This window comes from Peromyscus eremicus, chromosome 1 (genome assembly GCF_949786415.1).
Source record: "Peromyscus eremicus chromosome 1, PerEre_H2_v1, whole genome shotgun sequence".
In the NCBI taxonomy this organism is placed as follows: Eukaryota; Metazoa; Chordata; class Mammalia; order Rodentia; family Cricetidae; genus Peromyscus; species Peromyscus eremicus.
Genome location: NC_081416.1, coordinates 98457118 through 98484191, shown reverse-complemented (window position 1 = coordinate 98484191; position 27074 = coordinate 98457118). Strand labels below are relative to the sequence as shown.

Genomic DNA, 27074 nt, shown 5'->3' with positions numbered 1-27074 from the left:
AAAGATTCCTGGTACATTGACTCAGGGAGATAACAAAATGCAACAGAAGAACAGGCATTTAGAGACCAAGATAAACCCAGAGTGTCACCGTGGATGGAGAGTGGCAGGGTGCCACTTACACAGGGAAAAATTCAGTAGAATGGAAAGGATGTGGAGTGAGGGATAAGAAAGAAAGAATTGAGAGACCTAATGCGAAACATTTCTTGGTAAAAGCTCAACTACAATGAAGCATTAGTGAAGGCTGCCCACACTAGAGCAGTGACCCTGTCCAGACCCTCTCACCATCCTCTGAACTCACCACCCCCTACTCTCTAATCATGTGGCTCCCTCTAGACTAATCTGGAGGGCAGGATCTCCTTCTGCTTCATCATCCCTGTATCTGTTCCTGTCTCCCAGCAACCGGCACAGTAGCCAGCACAGAGTTCACTGGACAATTGATCAATGAAGGACAACGTGCAAGGTTTTGGTAGTCATGGTGACACAGTGTTCAGATCCTCCTGGTCAAGGACTTGCTGCTCACAGTCAGTGAGTGTAGCTCAGCGACAACAACAACAACAAAAAAAATGCCACTTACTGGTGATTGTGCTGGGTGGGGGAAAAGGGAGAGTGAGCAGAGCATCCAAAGGCTGCATCATTTCAGTCTGACCTGGGCCACTCTTACAGCTCTAGGTGGGAGAAGGCTTGACCAGGTCAGCTTAGCCATTCATCTTCTTCCCCTGCCCAGGCCTGCTTCTTCCCTCTTATCTGCCCAGATGTTGAAGTCAGTGATATCTGTAGACTGCACTAAGTGCCTAGATTAGTAAATCCCACCTTAGGAGTGTCATTCGTGATGATATTTTCAGAGATGATTAGATCCTGAAGACTCTGGCCCAATGAAGGGATTAGCCCCTTGATGGAGTCTAACTACAGTGGTTGTTGGTGGGAACCAGGAAGAAGAGCCCTAGTTAGAGGAGGCAGGTGGTGGTGAGCATGCCCTGACCTGTTCCTGTAGTCCTCTTTCTCTGCTTTTTTGTCTGCCCTCAGGCAAACAGCTTTCCTCTGACACACACTCCTGCTACTGTGATGTTTCTGCCCAAGTACATGGTCCAAGTGACCAAGGACTGTATCCTCTAAAGCCATCAGCCCAAACAAATTCTCTCTCCCTTGTTTCTTTCTCTTTTTAAATGTATCATTAATGTGTGTGTGTGTGTCAATGCTTCACAGACTTGGAAAGAACAATACTCAACTTCATATGGAAAAACAAAAAACCCAGGATAGCTAAAAGAAGCCTGTACAATAAAGCAACCTCTGCAGGCATCACCATCACTGACCTCAAGCTCTACTATAGAGCTACAGTAATAAAAACAGCTTGGTACTGGCATAAAAACCAATACACAGACCAATGGAATCGAACTGAAGACCCTGACATTAAACCACACACATATGAACCCCTGATTTTTGACAAAGAAGCCAAAACTATACAATGGGAAAAAAGAAAATATCTTCAACAAATGGTGCTGGCATAACTGGATGTCAACATGTAAAAAATTGCAAATAGAGCCATATCTGTCACCATGCACAAAACTCAAGTGCAAGTAGATCAAAGACCTCAACATAAATCCAGTTACACTGAACTTGATAGAAAAGAAAGTAGGAAGTACTCTTGAACGCATTGGTACCAGAGATCACTTCCTAAATATAACACCAGTAGCACAGACACTGAAAACAACAATTAATAAATGGGACCTCTTGAAACTGAGAAGCTTTTGTAGGGCAAAATGCACAGTCAATAAGACAAAAAGACAGCCTACAGAATGGGAAAAGATCTTCACCAACCCCACATCTGACAGAGGGCTGATCTCCAAAGTATATAAAGAACTCAAGAAACTAGACATCAAAATACTGAACAATCCAATTTAAAAATGGGCTATAGAGCTAAACAGAGAATTCTCAACAGAAGAATTTCATATGGCTGAAAGACATTTAAGGAAATGTTCAACATCCTTAGTCATCAGGGAAATGCAAATCAAAACAACTCTGAGATACCATCTTACACCTGTCAGAATGGCTATGATCAAAAACACAAATGACTGTCTATGTTGGAGAGGATACAGAGCAAGGGGAACACTCCACCACTGTTGGTGGGAGTGCAAACTTGTACAACTACTGTGGAAATCAGTATGGCAGTTTCTCAGAAAATTGGGAATCAATCTACCTCAAGACCCAGCCATACCACTCTTGGGCATATACCCAAGGAATGCTCAATCATACTACAAAAATACACGCTCAACTATGTTTATAGCAGCATTATTCATAATAGCCAGAACCTGGAAACAATCTAGATGCCCCTTAACTGAAGAATGGATTAAGGAAATGTGGTACATATACATAATGGAGTGCTACTCAGTAGAGAAAAACAATGACATCATGGAATTTGCAGGCAAATGGGTGGAACTAGAAAATACCATCCTGAGTGAGGTAACCCAGACTCAGAAGGACAAACATGCTATGCTCTCACTCATAAGTGGATACTAGATATAAAGCAAAGGACAATCAGACTGCAACCCACAGATCCAGGGAAGCTACTTAGCAGGGAAGACCCCAGGATGACTATGGCTTATAATAAGTTTTGATTTTGCCCAATCACTGAGCAAGCTTTAGTGAAACATTTCACTATTAAAATAAGAATTTGTACCATATCAAGCTGAAAAAAAAAGTATTGTTAATAAAAGAAAAAAGAAAAAATGTGTGTGTGTGTGAGAGAGAGAGAGAGAGAGAGAGACAGAGACAGAGAGACAGAGACAGAGACAGAGACGGACAGACGGACAAAGATGAGACAGAGAAACAAAGAGAGAGATCCATGTCACAGCACTCATATGTGCAGGTCAGAGGAAAACTGTCAACCAGTTCTTTCTTTCTTTCTTTTCTTTTTTTTTTTTTTTTCTTTTTCCGAGACAGGGTTTCTCTGTGTAGCTTTGCGCCTTTCCTGGATCTCGCTTTGGAGACCAGGCTGGCCTCGAACTCACAGAGATCCGCCTGCCTCTGCCTCCCAAGTGCTGGGATTAAAGGTGTGCACCACCACCGCCCGGCCAGTTCTTTCTTTCTATCAAGGCTTCCAGGGTTGAACTTAGGCAAGTGCTTTTACTCACTTAGCCCTCTTGCTTGTTTCTGACCTGTTGAGCAGCAGGCCCAGGCCCAGAGCACAGAGTAAGATCATCATGATGAGACTGAGAGGAAGCCCTGGGTTCAGATTAGCCTCGGGTTCAATGCCCAATCTTCATAATGAGACTGAGAGGAAGCCCTGGGTTGATTAGCCTCGGGTTCAATGCCCAAAGTCTGTCAACAGGAGTCTTGCTGAGAGAACCTAGTAAGTCGCTCCCCTCCCCCCCCCCCCCACCTCCGCTGAGTTCAGCTACTTTTCTCACCCTTTGGCCTCTCTGCTTCACACTTGGGGCTAATGAACACTCGGGGCTCTCTAGAGGAACAGAACTGATAAAGGGTACTTCTTCCAGGAGGCCTTCCCTGACCACTCAGCCTCTGTGGTCTCCCCAGAGAAATCTGATCTGTCTCCATGGTGACTCGGCACTCTGCGTTAAGATTGCCTGTTGGCTGCAGGGCCGTATGGCAAACCATTGCATGTCTTGTTCATGACCATAGCTTCAGTATTTACATGCTCTCTGAGGCCCAGTAAATGAGGCTGAATATTATCAAAAGTGTGTAAGTTTTGTTTGTTGTTTTGAGACAAGGTCTCTCTACATAGCCCTGTCTGTCCTATGGCTGTTCTACTCGCTCTGTAGACCAGGCTGGCCTCAAACTCACAGAGATCTCCCTGCCTCTGCCTGCAGAATGCTGGACTCAAAGGTGTGTGCTACCCCACCCTGAAACACTTTGTTTTAAAGGTAGGCAAAAGTCCAAGATGGATATTCAGTGCATATTCATTGAGAGGCGTGGAGCAGAGCAGAATGTACAAATTCTCACTTTAGAGATATTCAGCTGTGATAACATAGATGCCCACAAGATGTCAGTGTTTCTACACAAGGGAAAAAAAAATGATCTGCCAGTTTGGATGATACTGATTTACTAGGATGTAAAACATCAATAGTGAACATTCACGCAGAAACAACAGAGCCTGTTTGGTTAGAGAGGATGGGTGAGACATACTCAAAGTACATGCTTCAAGTTCACGGGAGCAATTAAACTCCCCTTTCTTTCTGCTTGTCATCCTGATGCCCCAGCTGCACTGTGACCACCACAAGGACAACTATTTTTATCAGGCATAGGGTAACCCTAACATTTGTGAAGTAGAGGCTGGAACATCAGGAGTTCAAGATCATCCTCAACTATACAGAAAGTGCAAGGTCAGTCTGGGATATACAGAAATGTTATTCAAAATAATAATAATAATAATAATAATAATAATAATAGTAATAATAATAATAAGACCAAGTCAGGCAATGGTGGCACATACCTTTAGTCCCAGCACTCTAGAGGCAGAGGCAGGCAAATCTCTGAGTTTGAGGTCAGCCTGGTCTACAGAGTTTCAGGACAGCCAGGGCTACACAGAAAAACTCTATCTTGAAAAACCAAAACAAACGAACAAACATTTCTTATTTTATGGGTGTACCAGTGTAATTCTAACCTAATTCCAGTGTTTTGCTATGGCGAGTTAGCCTACCACCGAGCTTTTTTTACACTCTCGCCAGCGTCTTTTTCTTCACAGGCTTGTCACAGTTATTTTACACGTGTAAAACATTTTTACACACAAGTATATGCAACTATTGTAACAGGCCCCCAGACCTTAAGAGGCACAACTGACTCATGATGGAAGTATCATTCATGAAACTCAGCACCACCAGCCGAAATGAAAACAAAGACCTAATCCATCCAAGTCCACACAGTTCTGGGAAGGTCTCTAAACCTTGCTCTTTGGTTTCTGTTGTTCAGCTTCTAGCTAACTGTTCTTGTTACCTGAAGTATGTCAAACCAGGACATGGTTTTTGTGCTTAAAAGCTCACCCTGAGAAAGGCTTGGGACTGTACTCAGGTCCTGAACACTCAGTGTAGTCACCAGCTGGCTAATAAAGATTTTCTATTGGCTCACACGCATGTCCAAGTAGTCTTCTCTGGTGGATACCCCATAACGCTATACTATATACAATACGTATTTTCCAATGTGAAAAGTGAACTATGTCACATGTTATAGTTTTTGAAATAATGTCATTGAAGTATAAATCATTTCATACAATAAAGTTCATATTTAGGGGCTGGAGAGGTGGTTCAGTGGTTAAAGAGTATTTGCTGCTTTTGCAGAGGACCCAGGTTCTATACCCAGCACCCACATGTTGGCTCACAACTGCCTATAACTCCATCTCCAGATGATCTGACACCCCTTCCCACCCTCTGAAACTCACTTCACATACCCACAAAGATACTCTTGCAAATAATAAAAAAATAAATAAATAAATTTCCAAGTCTTTTTTAAATAAAATAAGCTTCACATGTAAAGTGTAACTTCTGAGGCAGGTGAGATGGCTCAGCAGAGGGAGGAGCCTGTGTGCAGGCCTGACAACCTGAGATCAATACCCAGAGCCCAGGAGGTGGCAGAAGAGAATGAATTCCACACGCACACTGTGGCATATGCGCACCTGTACTCACAGGCACCACACAACACTCACAAGCACATGTGAGTACATGCAAACACACAATAAACAAACAAACCAAACCAAAATCAAAGCTTTTTCTTCTTTCTTCCTTCCATTAAAAAAAAATCATTGTGTGTGTGTGTGTGTGTGTGTGTGTGTGTGTGTGTGTGTGTAAGTCTGAGGACAACTTGAAGGAGTTGATTTTTCCTTCCACTGAGTGAGTCCCAGAGATTGAACTCAGGTAGTGACAAGTACCTTGAGCTACTGATCAGATGATCTCACCAGATCTGAAATCTCTCTCCCTCCCTCCAAAGTCAGATTAAACAAAATCTAACCAAAATATACCAGAATAAATTAGGTCAATTTGTAGCCAACCACATCATACCAAGTTGTTGGGAGCTATCTCAAGATGGATCCACCAGTGTTGGGGACATGGGATCTGTGCCACCCATGTCCACTGCCTGACCTGTCATCTGACGTCCATGTCCAACATGGATGAGGGGTCAGAGGCCTTGGCTCCTCCTTTAGTTCTTCTTAGGCTGGGGATGCTGCTTTGAGGGCTATCTAGTGCTGAAAATGGTTCCCCAATTTGCAGGATCCAAACCCCAGGGAAATGGGTTTCCTCTCTGGTGTCCCCAGCAGTGGCACACACCCATGAGCCAGGCACACTTCTCCAGACCTTTAGTGCTCTCACACAGCAGATCCTGGGGATGGGGCAGAGGTTTCTGGGACACAAAACAATAGACTAAGATCTAAACTGGGTGTTCTACACCACAGCACCAGAACTTTGTGCTATGGACAGGCAGCATGAGCCCAGAGCCAAGTAGAACACTTGCAAGACATGGTTAAGGAGGGAGGGGACACTCAGACAATGGGGACTCAGCAGCCTCATGCTCGAGAGAGCTACATGGTACAACGATGATGCACCAGAGGCCATGTCACAATGAAGACAGTGAGAAGACAACGTGTCTTACCCCACTAGTCATCAGCGGAAGGAAAACTGAAGCCCAAACCCACCCACCTGCTCATGCGTGGGATTAGCAAGCCTGGCATTGACAGGCCAGTGTCAAATGCACCACTTATTTTGGGAAACGGCTTCTTCTTTTTTCTTAATTTTATGTGTACAGGTGTTTTGCCTGCATGTCTATGTTTGAAAAGAATATTCTTGAGGCCAGAAAGATGGCTCAGCAGTTAAGGGAACATACCACTCTTTTAGAGGACCTAAATTCCATTTCCAGTATCCACACCAGGAGGCTCATAACCACCTGTAACTGGAGATCCAGGGAGACCCAACACCTCTGGCCTTTTGGGCACCTCCACCCACATCCACAGACTTATATACATATGTGTAATTAAAATAGTAATAAAATTGTAAAAATTAAAGAATATTGCTGACCTCACAATCTGTCCCAATTGGCTAATTTGAAATCATCATAGAAAATGAAAGAAATAAGGAGGGGCTGGCTGCCTCCTGGTCATTAAGTGACCTTTGTGTCAGTAAAAATTTTACCAGGTGGGGGTGGGGAAGATTAAAAGATTTGCATGAGAGGGGCTGGAGAGATAGCTCAGCAGTTAAGAGCTGTTCTTCCAGAGGACCCGAGTTCAATTCCTAGCACCCACATGGCAGCTCACAACTGTCTGTAACTCCAGTTCCAGGGCTTCTGACACCCTCACACAGACATACATGCAAGGAAAACACCAATGCACATAAAATAAAAATGAATAAATAAATAAAATGATTTGCATAAAAGTTTTACAAGATGGGAGAACTCTGGCATTTTGGCCCTTGTGCTGGGGAGGTCAGAAGACGGTGTCAAATCCTCTGGAACTAGAGTGACAGGCTGTTGTGAGCAGATGTGTGGGTGCTGGGAACCGAACTTGGGGCCTCTGCAAGAGCAGCAAGTGCTCCTAACCTCTGAGCCATCTCTACACACAGATACACACACAGTGGTAGTGGCTTCCTCTTCTTCCTTTATTTATTGAGACAATGTTTCATTATGTAGCTCTGGCTAGCCTGGAACTCGCTTTATAGACCAGGCTGGCCTTTTACTCACAAAGTTCCGCCTGCCTCTGCCTCCTGAATGCTGACATTAAAGGTGCGCGCCACCACATCCAGCCCCAACGGCTTAAAGTATTAAAAGGAAACGTCCCACACTGCTAAAATCCATCAGTTTTTTTTCTCTAGTATATTTTTCCAAGAGAGTGGAAACATTGGTCTAAACCAAGACCCACTCAGAAGAGTTTACATCAGATAAACGAGGACACAGGGACAAGTGCTCTGTTCCCTCACCTGTAGGGACAAACAACAACTAGGCAACAAGAGGAGAAGGACCTGCCACCTGTGGCATCGGCTGGACCTGGGGACCCTGCTCTGTTAGGTGGCAGAATCCAGGCTGAAGAATGCACACTGTGCGCCTCTTCTAAGATTCAGCTCTCTCTGAGCAGGCTGGGCTCACCTAAAGCATCAGAGGTCCGGCTAGCTGGTATGTGGGAGGACACTTGGGAAAGGGACAGGTTTCTTCCAGGGTCATGCAAATACTTACTGATTTTGGTGGGTGTCACAAAGCTTCTGGGCTTGTCTAAAACTCTCCAAAGGCACTTCTGAAATGGGCTCAATTTATTTTATTTTACTTTTTAGAGATTTATTTATTATGTATACAGTGTTCTACCTGCATGTTTGCCTACAGGCCAGAAGAGGGCACCAGATCTCATTATGGATGGTTGTGAGCCACCATGTGGTTGCTGGAAATTGAAGTCAGGACCTCTGGAAGAGCAGCCAGTGCCCTTAACTGCTGAGCCATCTCTCCAGCCCTAGGCTCATTTTATTGTGTGTAACTTTTGAATTGTGAAGTTAATTTAAAAAATAATAAGGATCATAACCTTCTATTGCACAATACAGACTAAGGTGAGGCAAGAATAGCACATTGTATCTGCTCTTCATACAGCAGAACCTCAGTGGAACAGATGATGCACTGAAGGACATGGTAGCCACTGTTGAGCCCAGCCCCTGAGGTCAGAAGATGTAGAATATACCAACTAGCCAATGGCAGATTCAGGAAGAGCCCAGGCAGGAGTGCAGAGGTCCTGGAGCCCAGGGGCAGTTCCAGGGACAGAGATGATGGCTTTTCTCTTCCTGAACATATAAAGAGAACATGAGAGCAACTGCTGTTGTTCAGACCCAACCACTCATTTAGGACCCTAAATGAAAAGATAGGCATCCATTGTTATGCCCGGATTTCAGGGACCCCTCAAAGAGCACCATGGAGATATCGAGTCTGTATGTAAAAGCAAAGAGCCTTTATTCAAGCTCGAGCTTGTACTCTCCATCTGTCCTATGCAGCAGTGAGAGCAGAGAGCACCGAGCCCAGGCAGGGTTGGGTTTTTTGTTTTGTGTTGTTCTGTTTAATCATAGTAAAGGTTGAAGATGAGGTTCAGGACCCTGATTAGCTGACATTTATCTAGGGGTATCTTGGCAAAAGAGAGATAGGTGAGTGGTAGGCTCAGGGACATCTGGCTATCTTATCTAATCTTATCTAACAGTTGTAGTGTTTGGAATGTCAGGTACTTCTCCTTAGATGCTGGCCCTCCCTGGTTGAGATCAGCTTATGGCTTTTCCTGGATCTGGGTGTTGCCTGCCAGTAAGCCTATCATGGCAACTGTGTGGTCAAGCTGTTTTGGGCCCCCTACATCCATGACTTAGAAAAATTAAGTAAGTAAGTACAAGAAACCTCTGCAGATTCGTTCAACAGAAAAAATGTAACTGTTCCCTGAGCCCCAAGCTCTACATGGGCATACTTCAAAAGTTTCCAAAGGGAAAATCCCATAACTACCCCCCCCTTGCCACACACACACACACACACACACACACAGGAGGAAGTGCTCTATTCCCTCACCTGTAGGGCATAGAGTGTGGCATAGAGTGTGGCATAGAGTGTGGCATTCCCACCACATTTAGGAATGAGACTAGGTAACCACGCATCCCATTTAACATCCCGTGGGAGCCCCCCCCCCACACACACACACAATAACCAGAAAGAAAGAGGCAGGCTGTCTCCACTGCAGACCACAGCTCTGGTAAACCCAAGGCAAGGGACCAGGAAAACACCACAAGAATTCACTCCTGGGGGAACAAAACATAAAGCAAAGTTGAGGAAATCAATATTCCTTAGAGAGACAAGACTCAGACAACAGTGAAAGGTAGCCTCTGGAGAGCTGGGGCCTCTCCCCTCCTCCCGGCCACAGGTAAATTTACTCTCCCTATGGGGAAAAAAAAGCATAAATAGGAAGAGTCAGGAGAGCCCTGGAAACCATTAGCAATGACAGGGGTGTGGGATTCTTTCCAGCACATGTTAAAAACTCTGAAGTGGGATGAGCATGTAGCTCAGTGGTAGAGTGTTCCCTAGCGTGCATAAAGTCCTGGGTCTAATCCCCACCACCACAAACAAAAAATAAAAAAACAAACAAAACTGCCATGTAACATTAAAAGGAGCTGGACCGATGACTCAGTGTTTAAGAGCATTTGCTGACTTGCAGAGGACCAGGCAGGATGTGGTTCCCAGCACCCAGATGGCAGCTTACAACCACCTGTAACTGTAGCTACAGGGGGTTCCACAGATTGGCTTCCTTGGGTTCCTGCATACACATGGCACACATATAGACACACATAGGCAAACACTCATACACATAAAAGAAATGAAATCTTACACACACACACACACACACACACACACACACACACACACTGAAGAGTTCATACCTAGTAGTGTAGCACTAATACAAAAGGAAACCAAAGGTGGAAGAGGCTAGAAGATCAACAACACATCCACACCATGAAGGAGTTTAAGTAACACAGCACTTCCAGCCAGAGCAACAGGATTTGTTGAGGGTCCTTGTTTGGCATGGTGCACTGCAGGGCAAACTCCAAGTACATCAGTGACCAGAAATAAAACATGAAGTCGTACAAGTATGAGAAGAGAAAAGTGTGTGATTACTTTATGATCTGGGCTTGGGAAACCCTCCCTAAATATTGTCCAAGATTTCTTGTAAGTAGAGGCAGTGTCAAAGCGGCAAATCGGGAAGAAACACATGCAAGCTTTAACACACACTAATTCAGTTCCTATGAGGAGTTCAGAAGTGGAGAAGGAAAAAGCAAAGAGCAGGGCAAGTGTCATGCACTGGCCTCTCTTTGGAAAATGGATGTTAGCTAGGGTGCTCCATGTACAAGTAAATGTAGACATGACCCTTGGGTGGAACAGACACAAACCAAGAGCTAACACCTGTTCTCTGTTCTCAACCATCAGATTGATGGAAACTCCAAAAGCCTACTGCAAAGTTTCAAAGAAGCCAGCTAGGCACCAGGGGACACCAACCAGCAAAGTGCCCGGGTCTGTCAGGAGCACTGGCCACCCAGACAAAGTCAGACTGTTCCCTTAATCCAGCCCAAGAGGCTCTAGTGTAAGAACAGAGAGCATCCTACCTACAAGACTTTCTCTGTAGCCTCTAGATCAGGAACAACTCAATAGAAAATACAGCTTTTGTCCAGGTGGTGGTGGTGCATGCCTTTATTCCCAGCACTCAGAAGGCAGAGGCAGGCAGATCTCTGTGAGTTCGAGGCCCGCCTGGGCTACAGAGTGAGTTCCAGGAAAGGCACAAAGCTACACAGAGAAACTCTGTCTTGAGGGAAAAAAAGAAAGAAAGAAAGTATAGCTTTGAACCAGGGAAAAACACACCTCATGAGACCCCAAACCTACTTCTGTAGTTCTGCAAAACACAACAAGCCAGACACAAATATGTAAATAGCTAATTGTCTACCAACTACAGAAGAAATAAATATAAATATAAATATATTGTAGTATAATTCACAGATTTACTATTTTGCAACACTTAAACAAGATGGCTCAACTAGTAAACACACTTGTTTTTTGAGACAGAGTTTCTCTGTGTAGTTTTGGAGCCTATCCTGGAACTCACTCTGTAGCTCGGGGCTGGCCTTGAACTCACAGAGATCTGCCTGGCTCTGCCTCCCAAGTGCTGAGATTAATGGTATATATAATATATATATATATATATATATATATATATATATATATATTATATATATATTCTTTTGAGAGAAGATCTCTCTACCTGGCTGTCCTGGAACTATGTAGACCAGACTCACCTCGAACTCACAGAGGTCTGCTTGAGTCACTACGCCGAGCTCTAGGCATCTTTTTTGAGAAGCCTTACCAACCTGAAACAAAGGTGGGGAGGGGTATAAGTACTTAACAAGTCTCCATCAAAGATACAGTTTTTTTTTTTTGTTTGTTTATTTGCTTTTGTTTTTCAAAACAGGGTTTCTCTATTTAATAGTCCTAGCTGTCCTGGAACTCGTTTTGTAGACCAGGCTGGCCTCAAAGTCACAGAGACCTGCCTGCCTGCCTGTGCCTCCTAAGTGCTGGATTAAAGGCATGAGCCATCCATCACTGCCTGGCCACAGATACAATTTTATTTAAACACTAGTGAGAAATTTCGTCGTGTGTTTCAACTAAAGAACTGGTTCTAGGATTCCTATATGTCTTGTTTTGATATTTTACACACCCAGGGCTGACCTAGATCAAGGTGACCTTGAACTCCGATCTCCCAAATTCCCCGCTTCCAAAAGCAGGGATTAAAGCTGTGTCAACACAGACATCAGGCTCTGGAATCTTGAATTCTAATGGCCACGCCCCACCAGAGTTTTCCTTTCTGCCACGCCCCTCTACTAGAACTTCATTTCCCAACATTCTCCTAACGCCGCTAAGTCAGCGGTCATTGTGACGTCATCCCACAGCCCTCAGGGAAATGTAGTTTGTTCATTCTCCAGTTAGGGAAAGATCTGGGGCCGTGGACTACCACTCCCGTGAGGTAGTGCGCAGTCCCACCCCATAAGCGGCGTCTTCGAACGCGCCGCGGCAGCCATGTTGATCGTGGCTAGCACAGGGGCCGGCACCAGCGGGTTTTAGAAGCAGGTGTCATGATGTTGTCCGCGGTGTTAAGGAGAACCGCGCCGGCGCCGCGGCTCTGCCTCGGGTTACTCAAGTCTCCATCGCTCCAAAGCCGGGGAAGTGCTTACGGCCGGAGCATAAACACCGGAGACCGCGGAGAGCCGCAGCGGCTGAGAGCTGCCGCCTGGGTGCGCCCTGGAGCATCATATATCTTATTCCCCGGACGGGGGGCGGCCACCTGGGGGCGCCGTGGAGAACGCACCGAGATCTCATGCCTGGCTGCCGCCTCGTGGGGACGCGGTAGTAGCCTCGAAGAAACACTCCCGGGACAGGACAGCTGGAATGGGGTTCCCAACAAGACAGGACTGGGCATGTGGGCCTTGGCCACGGCGCTGGTGGTTCATTGCTACAGCAAGAGTCCTTCCAACAAGGGTGATTATGGGGCCAGTCTGGGTTCAAGGGAGAGGTGGGTGGGGGTGGGTCCTGACTCCTTTGCGGGGTTGAAGGTGTTTGTAAATTTAGACCCGCGTAACCTTACCCTTGGAGAGACCAAGGTACCATCTGCTGCCAGGGGCAACATGTTGCTCTGGAAAGCTCACTGCTTGGAGTTAAATAATTTCCCATTGTAGGTCTAGTCCCCTCTTCTGGCATCAGTTTGTGTGTCTGTATAATGGGAACATCGGAGTGACTAATTACAGCCTAGTCCTTTTATGTACCAGTATTATATCTGGCCCATTAGTCTTTCAAGAGGTCTCCAGGGAGCCCCAGCAGCTTTAGAGATAACCTCTACATGTTTACCTGCATACAAGGGCCCAAAGAAGGAGGACAATTGGTTCTGGTGCTAGCTTGACTCCCATGCACCTGTCTAGTCTTCGTTTCCCCGCTGTATAGTGAAGGCAATTTCTCAGTACTCTGATAAGACTGACGCTTTGACCTCTCGGAGTTACGAGTCTGTTCAGCAGTTCCTTAGTGTTTTTGCTTTGCTTAGTGTCATACTTAAGGTGAGCTGGACATTGTGGGGGGTGGAGCCTGGGGGGACAGGGAGTTGGCAGAAGTCGGAGGGATAGGATAGGAGGTGGAGGTAGCTAACCCAGATTGGCATCTTACCTAAATGCTGAGAGCTGAGCAGGAGCTGGAGGAGTGGCCTGGCTGAACCCAACCTCTCAGGTCTCAGTTGCTGGTGAGGAACTTGTTAAATTTAGTGTGGTGCTGGTGGGTTCCATGCACCCCAAACTCTTGAGATTGTTGAACAAGATTGGAGACTGCCTTGACTTTCGTGTTTGTTCAGTAGGATGTGGCCACCTGAAAAGAAAGGGCTTTGGATGAGGAATGAGGACACCGAGGATCTTGTTTTGTACTGTCTTACTCGCTTTGTGAAGCTGGACTCGTGGTCTTCGCTGGCCCTCAGTTTCCTTTCTACTAATGAGAGTATTGAAGTAGAGCCCTGCTAGCTTAAACAGGAAGTGGTTATAGGATCTGCAGCTTGGGCGTTCGTGGAGGTGGCGGTCTCTCAGTTTAGTTTAGAACTAGGTGTTCAAAAAGCCCCAACTTAAAACCAAGCCATTTAAGGGGACTGTGCAGGCAGTTGGCCATGCAGGGCTAATTGGTACTACAGAGGATCAGCGAGCTAGTGGGGTCAGTCAGGATAGCCTTCCTGGAGGACTGCCAGTCCTTGGAAGATGGGGAGTTTAAACTTGAATTCTGAAGAATAACACAGGAAATGTAAGTGTTTGTGTGGGGATGTGTGATCTTGTGTATCCCATGATGGCCAGGCCTGTATCTTACCTGTATTTTATTAGTATTTCCCTAATACTAAGCATCTGTCCACAAGTATGTGGATCGTGGAAGGGGGATGCTTAACAAATGTGCCTTGGGTTGGATTATATTCCATACCCAGACTTCAACCAGCTTGGTGTGTAGGGGCTAGCAGTTTGGCCAGTGAGGGTGGAAGGACAGGGTCTTTGGAATGAGGTGAGAGAAGATGGCATGGGCCCTGCCTGCCAGGCAGGGGTGTTGGGAATTCTGTAGGTAGTAGAGAGCCAAAAAGGTTCATGAGTAGAGACTGCCCAGCAGCCATTGTGTTTGGAAGAACAGAAGAAATGTGTCTGAAATCTGGCCTGAGAGGTTACTGGGGGCCCTAAGCTGGATTTTGTGGCACATGAATTTCATTGATATCTACTTAATGAAATAGGTAATGACTCAAACTATGGCCACTTCCAACCCTTGCGACTAGCCTGCTCTGGGGTTTTGAGCAGAGTCGCTCAGTTCAGTGTTCTGAGAAACATTGGGTCGCTTCAGGAGTCAAGATGAATTCTGCTGTAGGTAGTAGACAGCCAAGGAAAGATTGTGAGCCCACAATGCCCCAGGTTAAATCTCAGCTCATTTCTCCCTCCCTCTGTGACCTTGGAGAATGAAGGAGAGTAGATAAGTATTGATAAGGAATGGTTTTCCTCTCCCAGCTGGAGGAGTGTGGATGAGAACAACCCATAAGAGCTAGGCATGATAGCATACACCTTTAACCCCAGCACTGGAGACTTAAGCAGGTGGATCTCTGTGAGTTCCAGGGCAGCCAGGGCTACATAGTGAGATCTTATCTTAAAAAAAAAAAAAAAAAAATCCAAAAACCAACCAATGAACCAAACAAAAACCAGAGAGAGAATCCGTAAGGTCAGTAGGACAGACCTGGCTCTAGTCAGAGACCGAGTCATAGGCTAGTCTCCATAGTAGGTGGAGTGGAGGCCCCAAGCTCTGAAAAGAACAGCTGTCTCTGGGCATGGTGGCACACGCCTTTAATCCCAGCACTCTGGAGGCAGAGGCAGGTGGATCTCTGTGAGTTCGAGGCCAGTCTACAGAGTGAGTTCCAGGATGTTCAGGGCTACAAAGAGAAACCCTATCTCAAAAACTAAAAAACAGAAACAAAGAAAAAACTGGTTTATGCACATGATGAGGCTGGCGTCTCATCCCACTTCACAGAAGCTTCGGCTCAGGAGTTTAGATGAGTTGGACAGGTCACACAGCAACTAATCGTTAGAGCTGGGCTCAGCTTGCCTCTGACTCTAGTGACTTTACGTTTACCTAGTGTGTCTCCTGGCTACTGAATGCCGAGGACTGGGTAGAGTCAGCCTAGTGGCCAACAGTTTAGCCCAAAATCAGGCTGGGCACACAAGAGTGCCTACTGTGCCTCTGCTGTTGACTTGTGCGTCTTTCCAAGTGGCCACAAGGTGGTGCCAACAACCAGGCCAGTCTTCAGCTAGGCCTGAGTCCTCAGGGCTCTGAACTGTTTGGGTCTCCCTTCTCTGGTCTTGCACCAAGGATTTTGGAGACTTTTCAGCCATTATTTTATCTCCTCAGCATCCTTGTGAGGCTGACAAGAAGTATTGTCTGCCGAATACCATGGGAAGTTGGTTGAGAAGGAAGGGCTACAGCAGCCACACAGAGAGTAATGGCTGAGTAGGTTGGATCCCAGTGTCCATGACTTCTTATTGAGGTTCTTTCCAGTCTTAGGGAGACCCACAAACCTGAGCCTTAGTGTTTGGGAATAGTGGGGGAAATGGCACAGCATCTACCTGCATCCCCAGAGCAGAGGTGGGGTGGATTTTACCTGGGGAAGGGGTTTGGTTAGTCTTCTTATGCCAGCCTTTCACTTTCTGAGGAACTTCCACTGGCTTGCTGGGCTTTCTCTCAGCTCTCAGGGATAGGTCCTGGCCAGGGGTCTGACCAGTACCCCATCTCTTTTCAGATGCAGCTCTGATGGAAGCTGCCCGTGCCAACAATGTACAGGAAGTCAGAAGGTGAGTGTCTGGGCCTCGCTGTCTTATCCGGAAGGGCTGAGCAGAGTGTAGTGACTCTGTCTTAGAGAAAATTTCTCCCTACCTGGTCTTGGTTCCCAAAGGTTTCCTGTAACCGCAATCATAGGCTCCCTGGCCCAGATCAGACTTTATGTATTTTAATTATGGATGAGGGCTCCCAACCATCTTGGAGTGTTTGGTGGCAATGGCTTGGAGCCCATGGACCCTGTGAATCTTCCAGTTTGTTCTTGTTCCTCTGTGGAAGTGACCATGTATTAATGTTTGCTGCCTGGACCTGATGTGGGTGGGTATCCTTGGAGAAGCTTGGGGTTTATTTAGGACTCTTTGTGACTAAGAAGGCCTGCTTACAGGGCTGAGACATGCTGCACTCCACCAGAAGCAGACTGTGAATCTTCTGGAACTGGAGTTACAGACAGTAGTTCTTCAGCTTCGGTGGCTCACCTAGTTCTCCCAGGTTCCTCAAATGGAGTGAGGTTTATTTTTGCTCAGAGGCTGACTGCTTGAGCAAGGGAAGACTCATCTTGAGCTGGGAAGCCGTGGGCTAGTACCATGGACAGGGCAGAGTGTTCCTCCAGCCTGGGGAGTGGGGCCTGACCAGATGCTGAGAGTGTGGGCTGTTGTTTAGAGACAGTATTCATCCCTCTTAGGCCTCACCTTGGCCTTGTTGCCCTTCAGCTAGACCTAAGTGGCCATTGGACCCTCCCCTCCCTTACCTCACACCCTTGTTTGGTTTCTTTTTTGCCATGGTGGATCTGAACATGTCTTAACACATACTTGGCAATTGCTCTACCAATGAGCTGCTTCTCTAGTCCTTGGTTTGGTTTGGTTTTATTTGTTTGTTTAGTTTTGTTTTTGCTTTTTCTTTTTGTTTTGTTTTTAAAGAGTTATTTATTTACTATGTATATAGTGTTCTGCCTGCACACCAGGAGAGAGCACCAGATCTCATTTTAGATAGGTGTGAGCCACCATGTGGTTGCTGGGAATTGAACTCAGGACCTCTGGAAGAACAGCCAGTACTCTTAACCTCTGAGCCATCTCTCCAGCCCTTGTTTTTGTTTTTTAAGATTTCATTTTTATTTGTTTGTTTGTTTATTGTTTTTTCAGACATTTTCTCTCTATGTATTTCTGTCTGTCTTGGAACTCACTATGTATACCAGGCTAATCTCGAACCCAGAGACCCTCCTGCCTCTTCCTCCCAAGTACCAGGATTTAAGGCATGTGCCACCATGACCAGCCAATTTTATTTTCATTTTATGTGTCTGGGCATTCTGCCCACAGGTATTTCTGTGCATCATGTACATGCAGTGCTCTTAGCAAGAACAGGGCATTGAATCTTCTGGAACTGGAGTTACAGACAGTTGTGAGCTGACCTGTGGGTGCTAAAAATTGAACCCTGGTCCTCTGGAAGAGCAACCAGTACTCTTAACCTGGGAGCCATCTCTCCAGCCCCATAGCCCTTGGTTTTTTGAGAATACATTTTGTTATGTGACCTGGGTTAGCTTTGAACTTTCAGTCCTCTTGCCTCAGCCTCCTGAGTGCTGGGATTATAGGTATGGGCAACCATGCTTAATGTTGTATTCACATTTTAGATAGAAAATCAGTGTTTGGGGTAGTTATCTCTGCATACCCTGGATCCCGGGTGCCCTTCCCCACTCCAATGCTTGAACATTTAAGAAAGTGTGGAAAGGCAGCCACAGCTCCACCAAGACTTACTGCTTTGATTCTCTTTCATTTTATCTGCAGCGTTATTATTGATTCTCAAGGGTGCTTTTGAGTATTAATGTTCAAGGCTTAGTTTTTAATAAACCACTTTTGGAAGTATGGGCTGGGAGTTGTTTTGTAGCCAAATAAATATGATGGAGCAATAGTTTAATAAACATGTGATGATGCATCTTAAAAACCAAGCACAGATGTCATCTTGTTGTTATAAGAACCATTCATAACTGCCGCTGCGTGCGGCGGCATCTTCATGCCCCAGACACGTGCCTGGCTTTCTAGAGCCTCATTGTAGGCAAGCGAAGAGTCAAAACTGGAGTCAAAAATTACCCAGAATCACCTGTTGGTAACTGCCAAAGGCTGCCAGTCTGCAGCTTCCTGCCCCCAAGCCCAATGTAGGCAGGAGAGTTGCCGAGCAGAGAAGGCTGACTCTGGCTTATTTCAGCAAGCCCCACTCCAAGGGCTGATGATTTTAGCTCTGAAATTTATGAGGTTTTTCTTTTCTTATTTTTTATTATTTATTTATTTATTTATTTATTTTGTAGTTTTAGTTTTTTGAGGCAAGGTTTCATGTACTCAGGTTGGCCTCAAACTCACTACATAGCCAAGAATGACTTCTAACTTCTGATATTTCTGCCTCTACCTTCTGAATGATGTGATCCCAAGTGTGCACCACCATGATCGATTTTATGTGGTGCTGAGGATCCAACCTAGGACTTTGTGCATGCTGGGAAGGCACCTACCAGCGGAGCCTCAGTCTTTGGGGTTTGCTGCTGTTGTCTTGTTTTGGGGTTGGTTTTTTTGTTTTTGAGGAGGTTCTTGCTATTTGGTCTAGAAAGGGTTCTAAAACTCATGATCTTCCTGCCTTGGCCTCCCAAGTGTGTGATTGCAGGCAGATACTACCATGCCTGGTGAATGCCTTCCCTCCCTCCCCACTGTCCCCCTCCCCCCTCCCTCCTTCCCCCTCCCCCCTTCCTCCTTCTCCCCCCTCCCTCCCTTCCTTCCTTCCTTCTGCCCCTGCTTTCCCAGTACTGGGATTATATGTGCACATATCCTGTTAAATACATTCATATTTTTTAAGATTTTTTTTAAATTATGTGTCTGTGAAGGGGAAGAAGGGTCTGCCCCTGTGTATGCAGGTGTTCACAGAAGCCAGAAGAGGGTGTCAGACCCCCTGATGCTGGAGTTACAGACAGTTGTGTGAAGACAACTAAATACCCGTCAATGGCATACAGAAAGTGATTGGATTTCTAGTGAGTGACTCAGAATTGTGGGGACGGTTTCATACATGGGTAATATCTGGGAGTTTTTTAAGTGTGTCCTCAGTCTTTAGCCTGCTTTTCTCCTTCCTGCCTCTCCTTATCCCCTTCTGTTAGCATCTCCCTCACCCTGTAAGGAAATCAGTTGAGTGAGGCACAGACTCTCCTCAGTGTCCCCCCCCCCCCATGCTGTCCCCCAGAGCTGGGACAGGCTGGGCGAGGCAGGAGGCAGGCAGTGTGGGCTGCCAGCCCCAGGACTTATGCAGGACATAAGGAGAGAGCGAAGGTGACTGGAGATGTGGTGGGAGTGTGCCTGGCCTGCCCTGGCCAGGGGTAAGGGTTTTGGATGCTCTTCCTATGAGCTTTTGAGCAGGGGACTGGACCAGTTAGGGCTGTTTCTGAAGGTGGAGGCAGAAGAAATGGGAAAAGGCTGAAGGCAAATCTTTTCAGAGGCTGTCTGAGGAAGAGACCAAGCTGAGGAAGGCCTTCAGGGTGCTCTTCCCTCCTCACTCAAAGCACTTCTTAAGAAAGAATGAGTGACTGGACATGGTGGTGCACACTTTTAATCCCAGCAGAGGCAGATCTCTGAGTTCTAGGCTAGCCAGATCTACATAGAAAGTTCCAGGCCAACCAAGGCTACACAAAGTGAAACCTTGTCTCAAAAAACAAACAACAGAAAAACAAAAGAAAAAGCAGTGTCCTCAGCTGGGCACTGTAGATGGTGGGAAGGAGTAAGGGTAATGTCTTGACCTCTGGCCTGGAGGAAACAGACGTGTAATCCCCCAGTTGCAGTTCTTCCTTCTGACAGGCCGGCCTGGAGCAGGGGTGGGGAGCCTGACATCCCCACAGAAAGGAAATGGTCTTGAGTTTTGTTCAGTTTTCCTGTGTGTGCCCTTGACTCCACTGACACTTTCCACCACTCTTTCCTTGATCCTGTGTGTGTGCTAGCCTCTCCTTCTGCCCAGCAGGCCTGCCTGTAGCAAGACAGAATTCTAGTCTCACACCCCGCCCCCCGCCCCTCAGTTCACACAGTTCACACACACAATCACGTGTATGATTGGTATGGTTAGTGATGTCAGTATTTGGAATAAAGCTCAGACCTGGTGAATAAATAGTATTCCTACATCTGGGGCTCTCATTCCTGTGCCTTGACCTCTCTTCGCTCCTGTCTCCAGCCCAGAACCTCAGGAGAGCTCAGGATGGGGAAGGACAGATGCTTGGGGCTCTTCTGCTTAAAGAGAGGAGCTTCACCCCAGAATCTGCAATCCCTGGAACAGGGTGCAGACTCCCTGCTGCCACCCCCACTCCACCCCCACTCCATTCACGGCCTGTTGCTCCATCAGGCCAGTCTTTGAGGCTCAGTGGAAGTTCTGCCTTGCTGCGACCTTTTCCTTGATTCCTCCTAGCCGGTTGGGTTGCTCCTGACCCTTCTACTGTATCCTGCCCTGTGGTGTGGGAGTCTGAGGGTCTTCTGGGAGAGAAATTGGCTGTCAGTTGGAAAAGGGCTTACATGTCAAGAATGCAGTCTGTATACTCAGGAAAACTAGTGACCCCATGTGTCAACCCAGTCAGGAACAGCTTGGGAGTCCTCACAGACTGGGAGAGCATTGAATCAGCAGCTCTGGACTGTGGTCCCAGTGATGGCTCTGGACTGTTTACTGCTTTATGAGAATCTGGCTAATTGTGTGTAGGGAGACTGCTTGATCAAAAGAACAAGCCAGGACTCACCATTTCACATATTATGTTTTCTTTTTACATTTTATTTATTAATTTTGTGTGCATCTGTTTGGGCGCACTGGTGCTGTAGTGTATATATGGAGGTTAAAAGATCACCAGTCTGAGTCAGTTCTTTCCTTCACCATGTGGGTCCTGGGGATTGAACTCAGGTCCTCAGACTTGGTGGCAGCACTTTTAACTGCTGAGCCATCTCACTGGCTTCACGTTATTCTTTGTATTAAGGAGTTTGAGCTGGTCATACTGGCTCAGGCCTCTAATCCTAGCACTCAGAATGAATAAAACAGAACAAAAACAAACAGAACACCAAAGCAACAGAACTACTTTTCTGTTTGTGAACTGCCTTTCACCTTGAGTCATTGAATTGTATGCCCCCCCAAGGCACGGACAGGGTCTGCTATCCCTCTCTCTCGTCTGTTCCCAAGCACAATGTGACTGACTTCAGTAGAACAGAAGCAGGCAGTCCAGAGGCCTGTTCCGGTCTCCCACTGGCACACAGAAGGCTGGGCTCTCTCTCTCTTTCCTTCCTCTTCCCTGTGCAAGAGCCATCTCCTCCTTTCTCCTCGAAGCACTTAAACTTTGTAAGGTCACCCAGCTCCCAATGGAGCAGGGAGGCTGGCCCCTGCCCTGCTTGGCAGCTGTGAGAGCAGGTGACCCCCTCAGCTCAGCCCCACCCCGAGAGAGAGCCTGGCTTTTACACTGAGCCACTCACCCAAGACCAAGGGCATGGGACAGACAGCAGCACATCTGTCTGGGCTCAGGCAGAGCCATGTGGGGCCTGTCAGGCTGGGGACAGGATTGGGAAAGCTGTTTTCTGCTGGAGATCGCATTTCCTTCAGATCACACCGCTGACTGACAGCATCCTGCCTGCTCTTCACTTCACTGGACTGACCTGGGCCTCTGTTAATGTGGCCCCATTTAGTCCTTCATCAGCCCAAACAGGTTCAAATGAAGAGACTCTGATACCAAAAGCTTTGGGCCTCTAATGGCTGGCTGCCCTTTCTTTTCATAGTTCATGTGTTCATTTGACAAACATGTACTGAGTGAGTACTTGCCATTTCCTGGGTCCTTTGTTTGGCACAGGGGACACCTGAGCAGGCATGACTCCTTCCTTTGATGGAAAAGAGGTGGAGCTGGATATGGCTGTTATCCACTTGTCATCCCAGAACTCTAAAGCAAGAGGTTGGTGAATTTGAGGCCAGCCAGGACTGGGGTATGACCCTGTGTTGAGAGGGAGAAGCAGAGGATATGACTGGACTCTAGAGAGCAAGGGTGGGTAATATGAAATCATATTGGATAGCTTTAAGAAAGGACCATACCACATTGGGCTTTTTAAAGCCAGTGTGTATATAAAAGGCAAAGATGCTAACGATATATTTGTAGATTTTAATTTTTAAAGTTTTTAATGCTTAGTGGAAAACATGTTGGTCGACAACTATAGTAGTATGGGAATACTGGCTGAAACATGCCTATAAGCTGGATACAGATCATTGGCAGAGCACTTGCCTAGCTTCTATAAGCTGGCTTCAACCCCTGCACCAAAAAAAGAAAAGAAAAGCAACTGGAAGAGTCCAGCAGATGGTGTGTGTGGGTTGGGATAAGTAAGACGTTAGTAGCACAGATGGGGAAAGTTAGCTGGACTAGTCTGCAAGGGTTAGACCAGTGCTCATGCCTGATTCAGAGTCTGGTACACAGTAAATATTCAACAGATGAATGCCGGGTGAATGAATAGGACTGGTTGTTTAGTTCAGAAAGGAAATGCTAGTGAATTTCCATTTTTCTGGCTGGAGCTCCTGTGTAGATGCTGTTGCCACACTCTGAGAAGAGGATTTGGAAGGATTGAGTTGAAAAACAGATTGAAGTCTGTTTTTTTTGTGTGTGTGGTGGTTTGTTTATTTTGTTTTGTTTTGTTTTACAAGACAGTCTCTCACTTGAGTAGGCTGCCCTGGAACTCACAGAACTCTGTAGACCAGGCTGGTCTGGAACTCACAGAGATCCTCCTGCCTCTGCCTCCCAAGTGCTAGAATTAAAGGTGTGTGCCACCATACCTGAATTTTAATTATGTGTAGATGTATGGATGTGGAAGCCAGAGGTGTTGGATCCCCTGGAACTGGAGTTACAGACAATTGTGAATCACCTGATGTGGGTTCTGGCGACTGAACTCAAGAGCAGCATATGCTCTTAACCGCCCAGTCTTCTCTCCAGCCCCAAAACATGCTAGATTTAGCCAGATGTGGTGACACATGCCTGTCATTCCCGACACTTGGAAGGAAGAGGCAGGCAGATCTCTGAGTTCAAAGCCAACCCAATTTATGTAGCATTCCAGACCTTGTCTCTAATTAGTTATTAAGTATGCTAGATTTATCAATTATCTGGAAATTCTTTTGACATACTGTTTTTGGTTTCTGGTTTGGTGGTTTTAGAAAATAAAGGGTTAAACTGGTTTACTAGATGGCTTTGGGAAAAAATGTACAGTTCAGGAGGGAAAACAGGTTGGGCTTTGTTGAGGGTAAACACATTTATTCTAGCTTGGCGCTGATGACTTGGTTTGGCTCTTGTCCCCTGATGCCCCAGCTCCAGGCAGTTGTCTGTGTGCCAGGATCAAGGTGTCCCGAATGTGTTTAGCTACAAGCATAGGTGAATGTTCTAAGAATTGATCTGGGGATTTTATCTAATTAACAAAAGTCCTGCCTGGTAAATACATTTGGCTGTCTCTGGGCCTTGGAGAAGCTGTCTGTTTATCGATCGCCGTATCATTTTGGCTGGATGGGAAGATATTAATGATGGCATCAGAGCAACCAAAACATCCAGCTCTCTTAATCAGTAAATATGTAAATGTCTATGTGGCTTGCAGTGGATTGAAACAAAATCTTTATCCCAGACCAGCAGAGTTCAAGGCCTGAAGAGCATCACTTTCTGTAATTTGATAGTTTGTGCTTCCGGAGGATTCCAGGTTTTTTACTGTAACCCTCACAGGTGTCCTGAGTGCTAGGACTTTGAAAGGCAACATAATGTTATAGGAAGAATGCAAGAGTTACAGAATCAGAAGGCCTGGGGTCTGCTTTTGTCATACTTACTCACCAGCTGTGTGACATTAACATGTCACAACCTTGCCAGTAACAGCCCCCTTCACAGATAATGACTCAGGAGTTCAGGCTTCTTAAGTAAATCTCTCAAAGCTGCCCACTTGGGAAGTAGCCCTCCTTCTTATCTAACAGACTAGGGGTCTGTGGGGCTAGAAGCTAAAGAGAGGCTGGCCTGGGTTCCTATTTCCTCTTAGGAAGCTGGCCAAAGGGACAACCATTTCTGCCAGGCTTATTTGGAACTCACAGGTTCCTAAGGATAAACTAAGGCTTTGCAGCATTCTCAAGGTCTCCTGCCTGTCTAGATCCTGGCCATGCCTCATTGCCCACCTCAAGCTCTTCCTCCAGAAAGCTCACCCTGGCTAATAAGAACAGCAGTTGTTCATTGGCTGTGAACTCTGTGGCAGGCAGACAGTAAATACAGTGTGTGTTCCTTACCAGTGTGTTACAGAATAAACTGTTGTGTGCGTTTTCCAGATGAGAAAACTCAGTGCTTACACAGACTCAGTTCCTCCTGGTTGCCTCCCAGCCAGTGTACACTTGTAATTTACACCAAAGCCCATACATCCACATTACACCACATACATCCACAACGTGCTTTCCCCCCCCCAGCAGCTTATATTGAGTGCTCATCTTTCTTACCAAATTATATGGATCTTAAAGGCTGAGTGGTTCACCTCCTTGCCTTTGTTTTTCTCCAGTTGCTTTATGTGTTTCTCTTCAACCTGGCTGTGAACCCTATCTGAATAGGCTAGATAGTACCCTGCTTCTCCTGCCTCCCACCTTAACAAGTCACATGTGTCTGCTGAGCACTCCAAAGGAACAGAGTATAGAGTCTGGCCTGTTGATTGATTAGTTGATTAAAGTACTGTTTATTCTCCAAAAACTACCCAGTAGGAGAGCACAGCCCTGGGCAGCAGCTGGGCCAGGAGTCTCCATTCATGTGGATGGGAGGCCCTGCCAGCCTGCATAAGAATCCTTTCTGAGGCTGGGCTGAAACTTCCATCTCAATGGCCTTTTGTTTGGGGTTAGCACCCTGGCCTCCTGAGAAGGCTGTGTGTTTGACGAGGCTTTGCAGATGGACGGTGGTGAGCAGGGATGGGTGGTAAAGTACAACAATTAGAGGAGGCCCCTGGAATTCCCCGGGAATCAGAGCTTGGAATACCACAGGCAGGGCAGAATCTCCTCTTGGGCTGCTGAGTGCTCACTTCCAGTCCCGGCTTGGATCAGCCAGGATTTTAGGCACATTTACTCTACCCCTAAGCCTCAGGTGTCTGTGCTCCTGAAAGAGAAGTAGATTTTGATTAAACAAGCATTTACTCATCCACTTAGTTGTTCTCTCCCTCTCTTTTTAAATATAACTGTGTCAGAAAATTCACCCCTTTAACATGTAAAATGTAGTAGCTTTTAGTACATTTATAAGATAGTGCCATTAACATGGTCTAACTCCAGAACATTTCATTACCCCCTCCCCCCACCCCCAGCCCCAGTCTCATTAGGAATCATTTCCTCCTTCCTCCCCACAGCCTCTTGCAACCGTAGTCAGTTTGCTGTCTCTGTGGGTTTGCCCATTCTGGACACTGGACATGAATGAGAGCCCCCCCCCCCATTCTGTGGATTTTGTGTGTGACTTCTTCAACTTAGCTTAACTTTCCAAGATTCACATGTGTTGTATCACATTGTCAATACTTCATACCTTTTAAAAGCCAAATAACATTCCACGTACCATGAAACACATTTGATTAATCTGTCAGTTGACAGATATATTTTCACAGTGTGAAAATGATCAACAGGTATGTTATTATGAACAAGGCCAATGTTGTCCTTTAAATTTTTTTCCAACTGCATTAATCTCTTTATTCTTTGAATAATCTTTCCCACAGTAACTATTTCCATGATGAAATGGGTGGAGTTCCCATAGCACTTGACACAGCCAACTGCCACTACCTGCTAACCCTCCTGGGGTTCCAGCTCTATCCTCTAGGACTACTCATGACGCTCCTTTCCTTGTTCAGCTCTTTAAATGATGAGATAGTGCTACTAGGAGACAGATAGTCATAGGCCATGTCATTCCACCTGAGTCTGGCTTCTTAAGCTATGTTTGAAGTCACCATATCCTGCCATTTTCTAATGAAAAGGCTGTGACCATTTGGCATCCTCTCTGAATTCCAGTGTGATGTTGTTGTTGTTGTGAGGGGCAAGGCAGTCATACCCTTGTTGAAGATGTTATGCTTCTATTAATATGGCCAGAGCCTACATTAGCTTTCTTGCCTCTGTCTCACCGGATTCCTATAATCTGATAAGCTTTGATGAGGCCGAGGATCAGGACTGCTTACACATTGTAAACATTTGAGCGTATCTATTTGCTTAGCTTGGTTTGGGGCAAAGGCACGCCACTGAAGACACTGCTTATCCGTGTGAAATTGGTGGTAGTGAGGAGACAGGTAGTTGGGGCCTTTCTCATGCTGAGACCAGAAGAGGTTTTTGGGGAGGTGGAGGTGGAGCAGGGAGAAGCCGCTAAGAAATGGAACTAGTCCCAGTATCTCCAACCTGTAGATCACCTTCTCACTGGAGGCTTTTCCTTTATCTGTGGCCCCTTGTCCCATCAGCCAGCTGGGGTATGCCGTCCCATTCTGTGAGCAGATAGAACAGGCTCTGTGCCGCAGGAAGCAAAGAGTAAGGGCTACAGTTCTAAGCTGCCTCTTACTGCCCTGGGATCTGACGTCCCTGTGTGAGATGGGGCTTTCTTGTCTAATTCTCAGAATCAAATGAGATCATAAATGTCAAGTGCCTAAGGCACCGAGGTCAGCACAAGAAAGATGAGCCATTGATCTCCATTATTTGGGCCTTTAATCCTAGCTACTAGAACACTGAGGCAGGGTGATCTC

At 46.2% G+C, this 27074-nt stretch overlaps 1 protein-coding gene and 1 long non-coding RNA gene across 3 annotated transcripts in view; one reads left to right on the top strand and one right to left on the bottom strand.

Annotated features, from left to right (window-relative positions):
* The window catches only part of LOC131916752 (uncharacterized), a 38439-nt gene extending 26099 nt beyond the window's left edge, over nt 1-12340 (bottom strand). The window contains exons 1-2 of the long non-coding RNA XR_009380592.1: nt 12211-12340; nt 11781-11852 (exon numbers count right to left, since the gene is read on the bottom strand). This is a non-coding gene — a long non-coding RNA (uncharacterized LOC131916752). The remainder of the gene's footprint in view (nt 1-11780; nt 11853-12210) is intronic.
* Nucleotides 12341-12419: 79 nt separating this feature from the next.
* Nucleotides 12420-27074, top strand: part of Clpb (ClpB family mitochondrial disaggregase) — a 125972-nt gene continuing 111317 nt past the window's right edge. The window contains exons 1-2 of one of the 2 annotated variants that reach the window (XM_059270237.1): nt 12420-13017; nt 16325-16376. In XM_059270237.1, coding sequence (XP_059126220.1) covers nt 12615-13017; nt 16325-16376 — 455 coding nt within the window. In that variant the 5' untranslated portion in view covers nt 12420-12614. The remainder of the gene's footprint in view (nt 13018-16324; nt 16377-27074) is intronic. The other variant, XM_059270247.1, reaches the window with a different exon arrangement.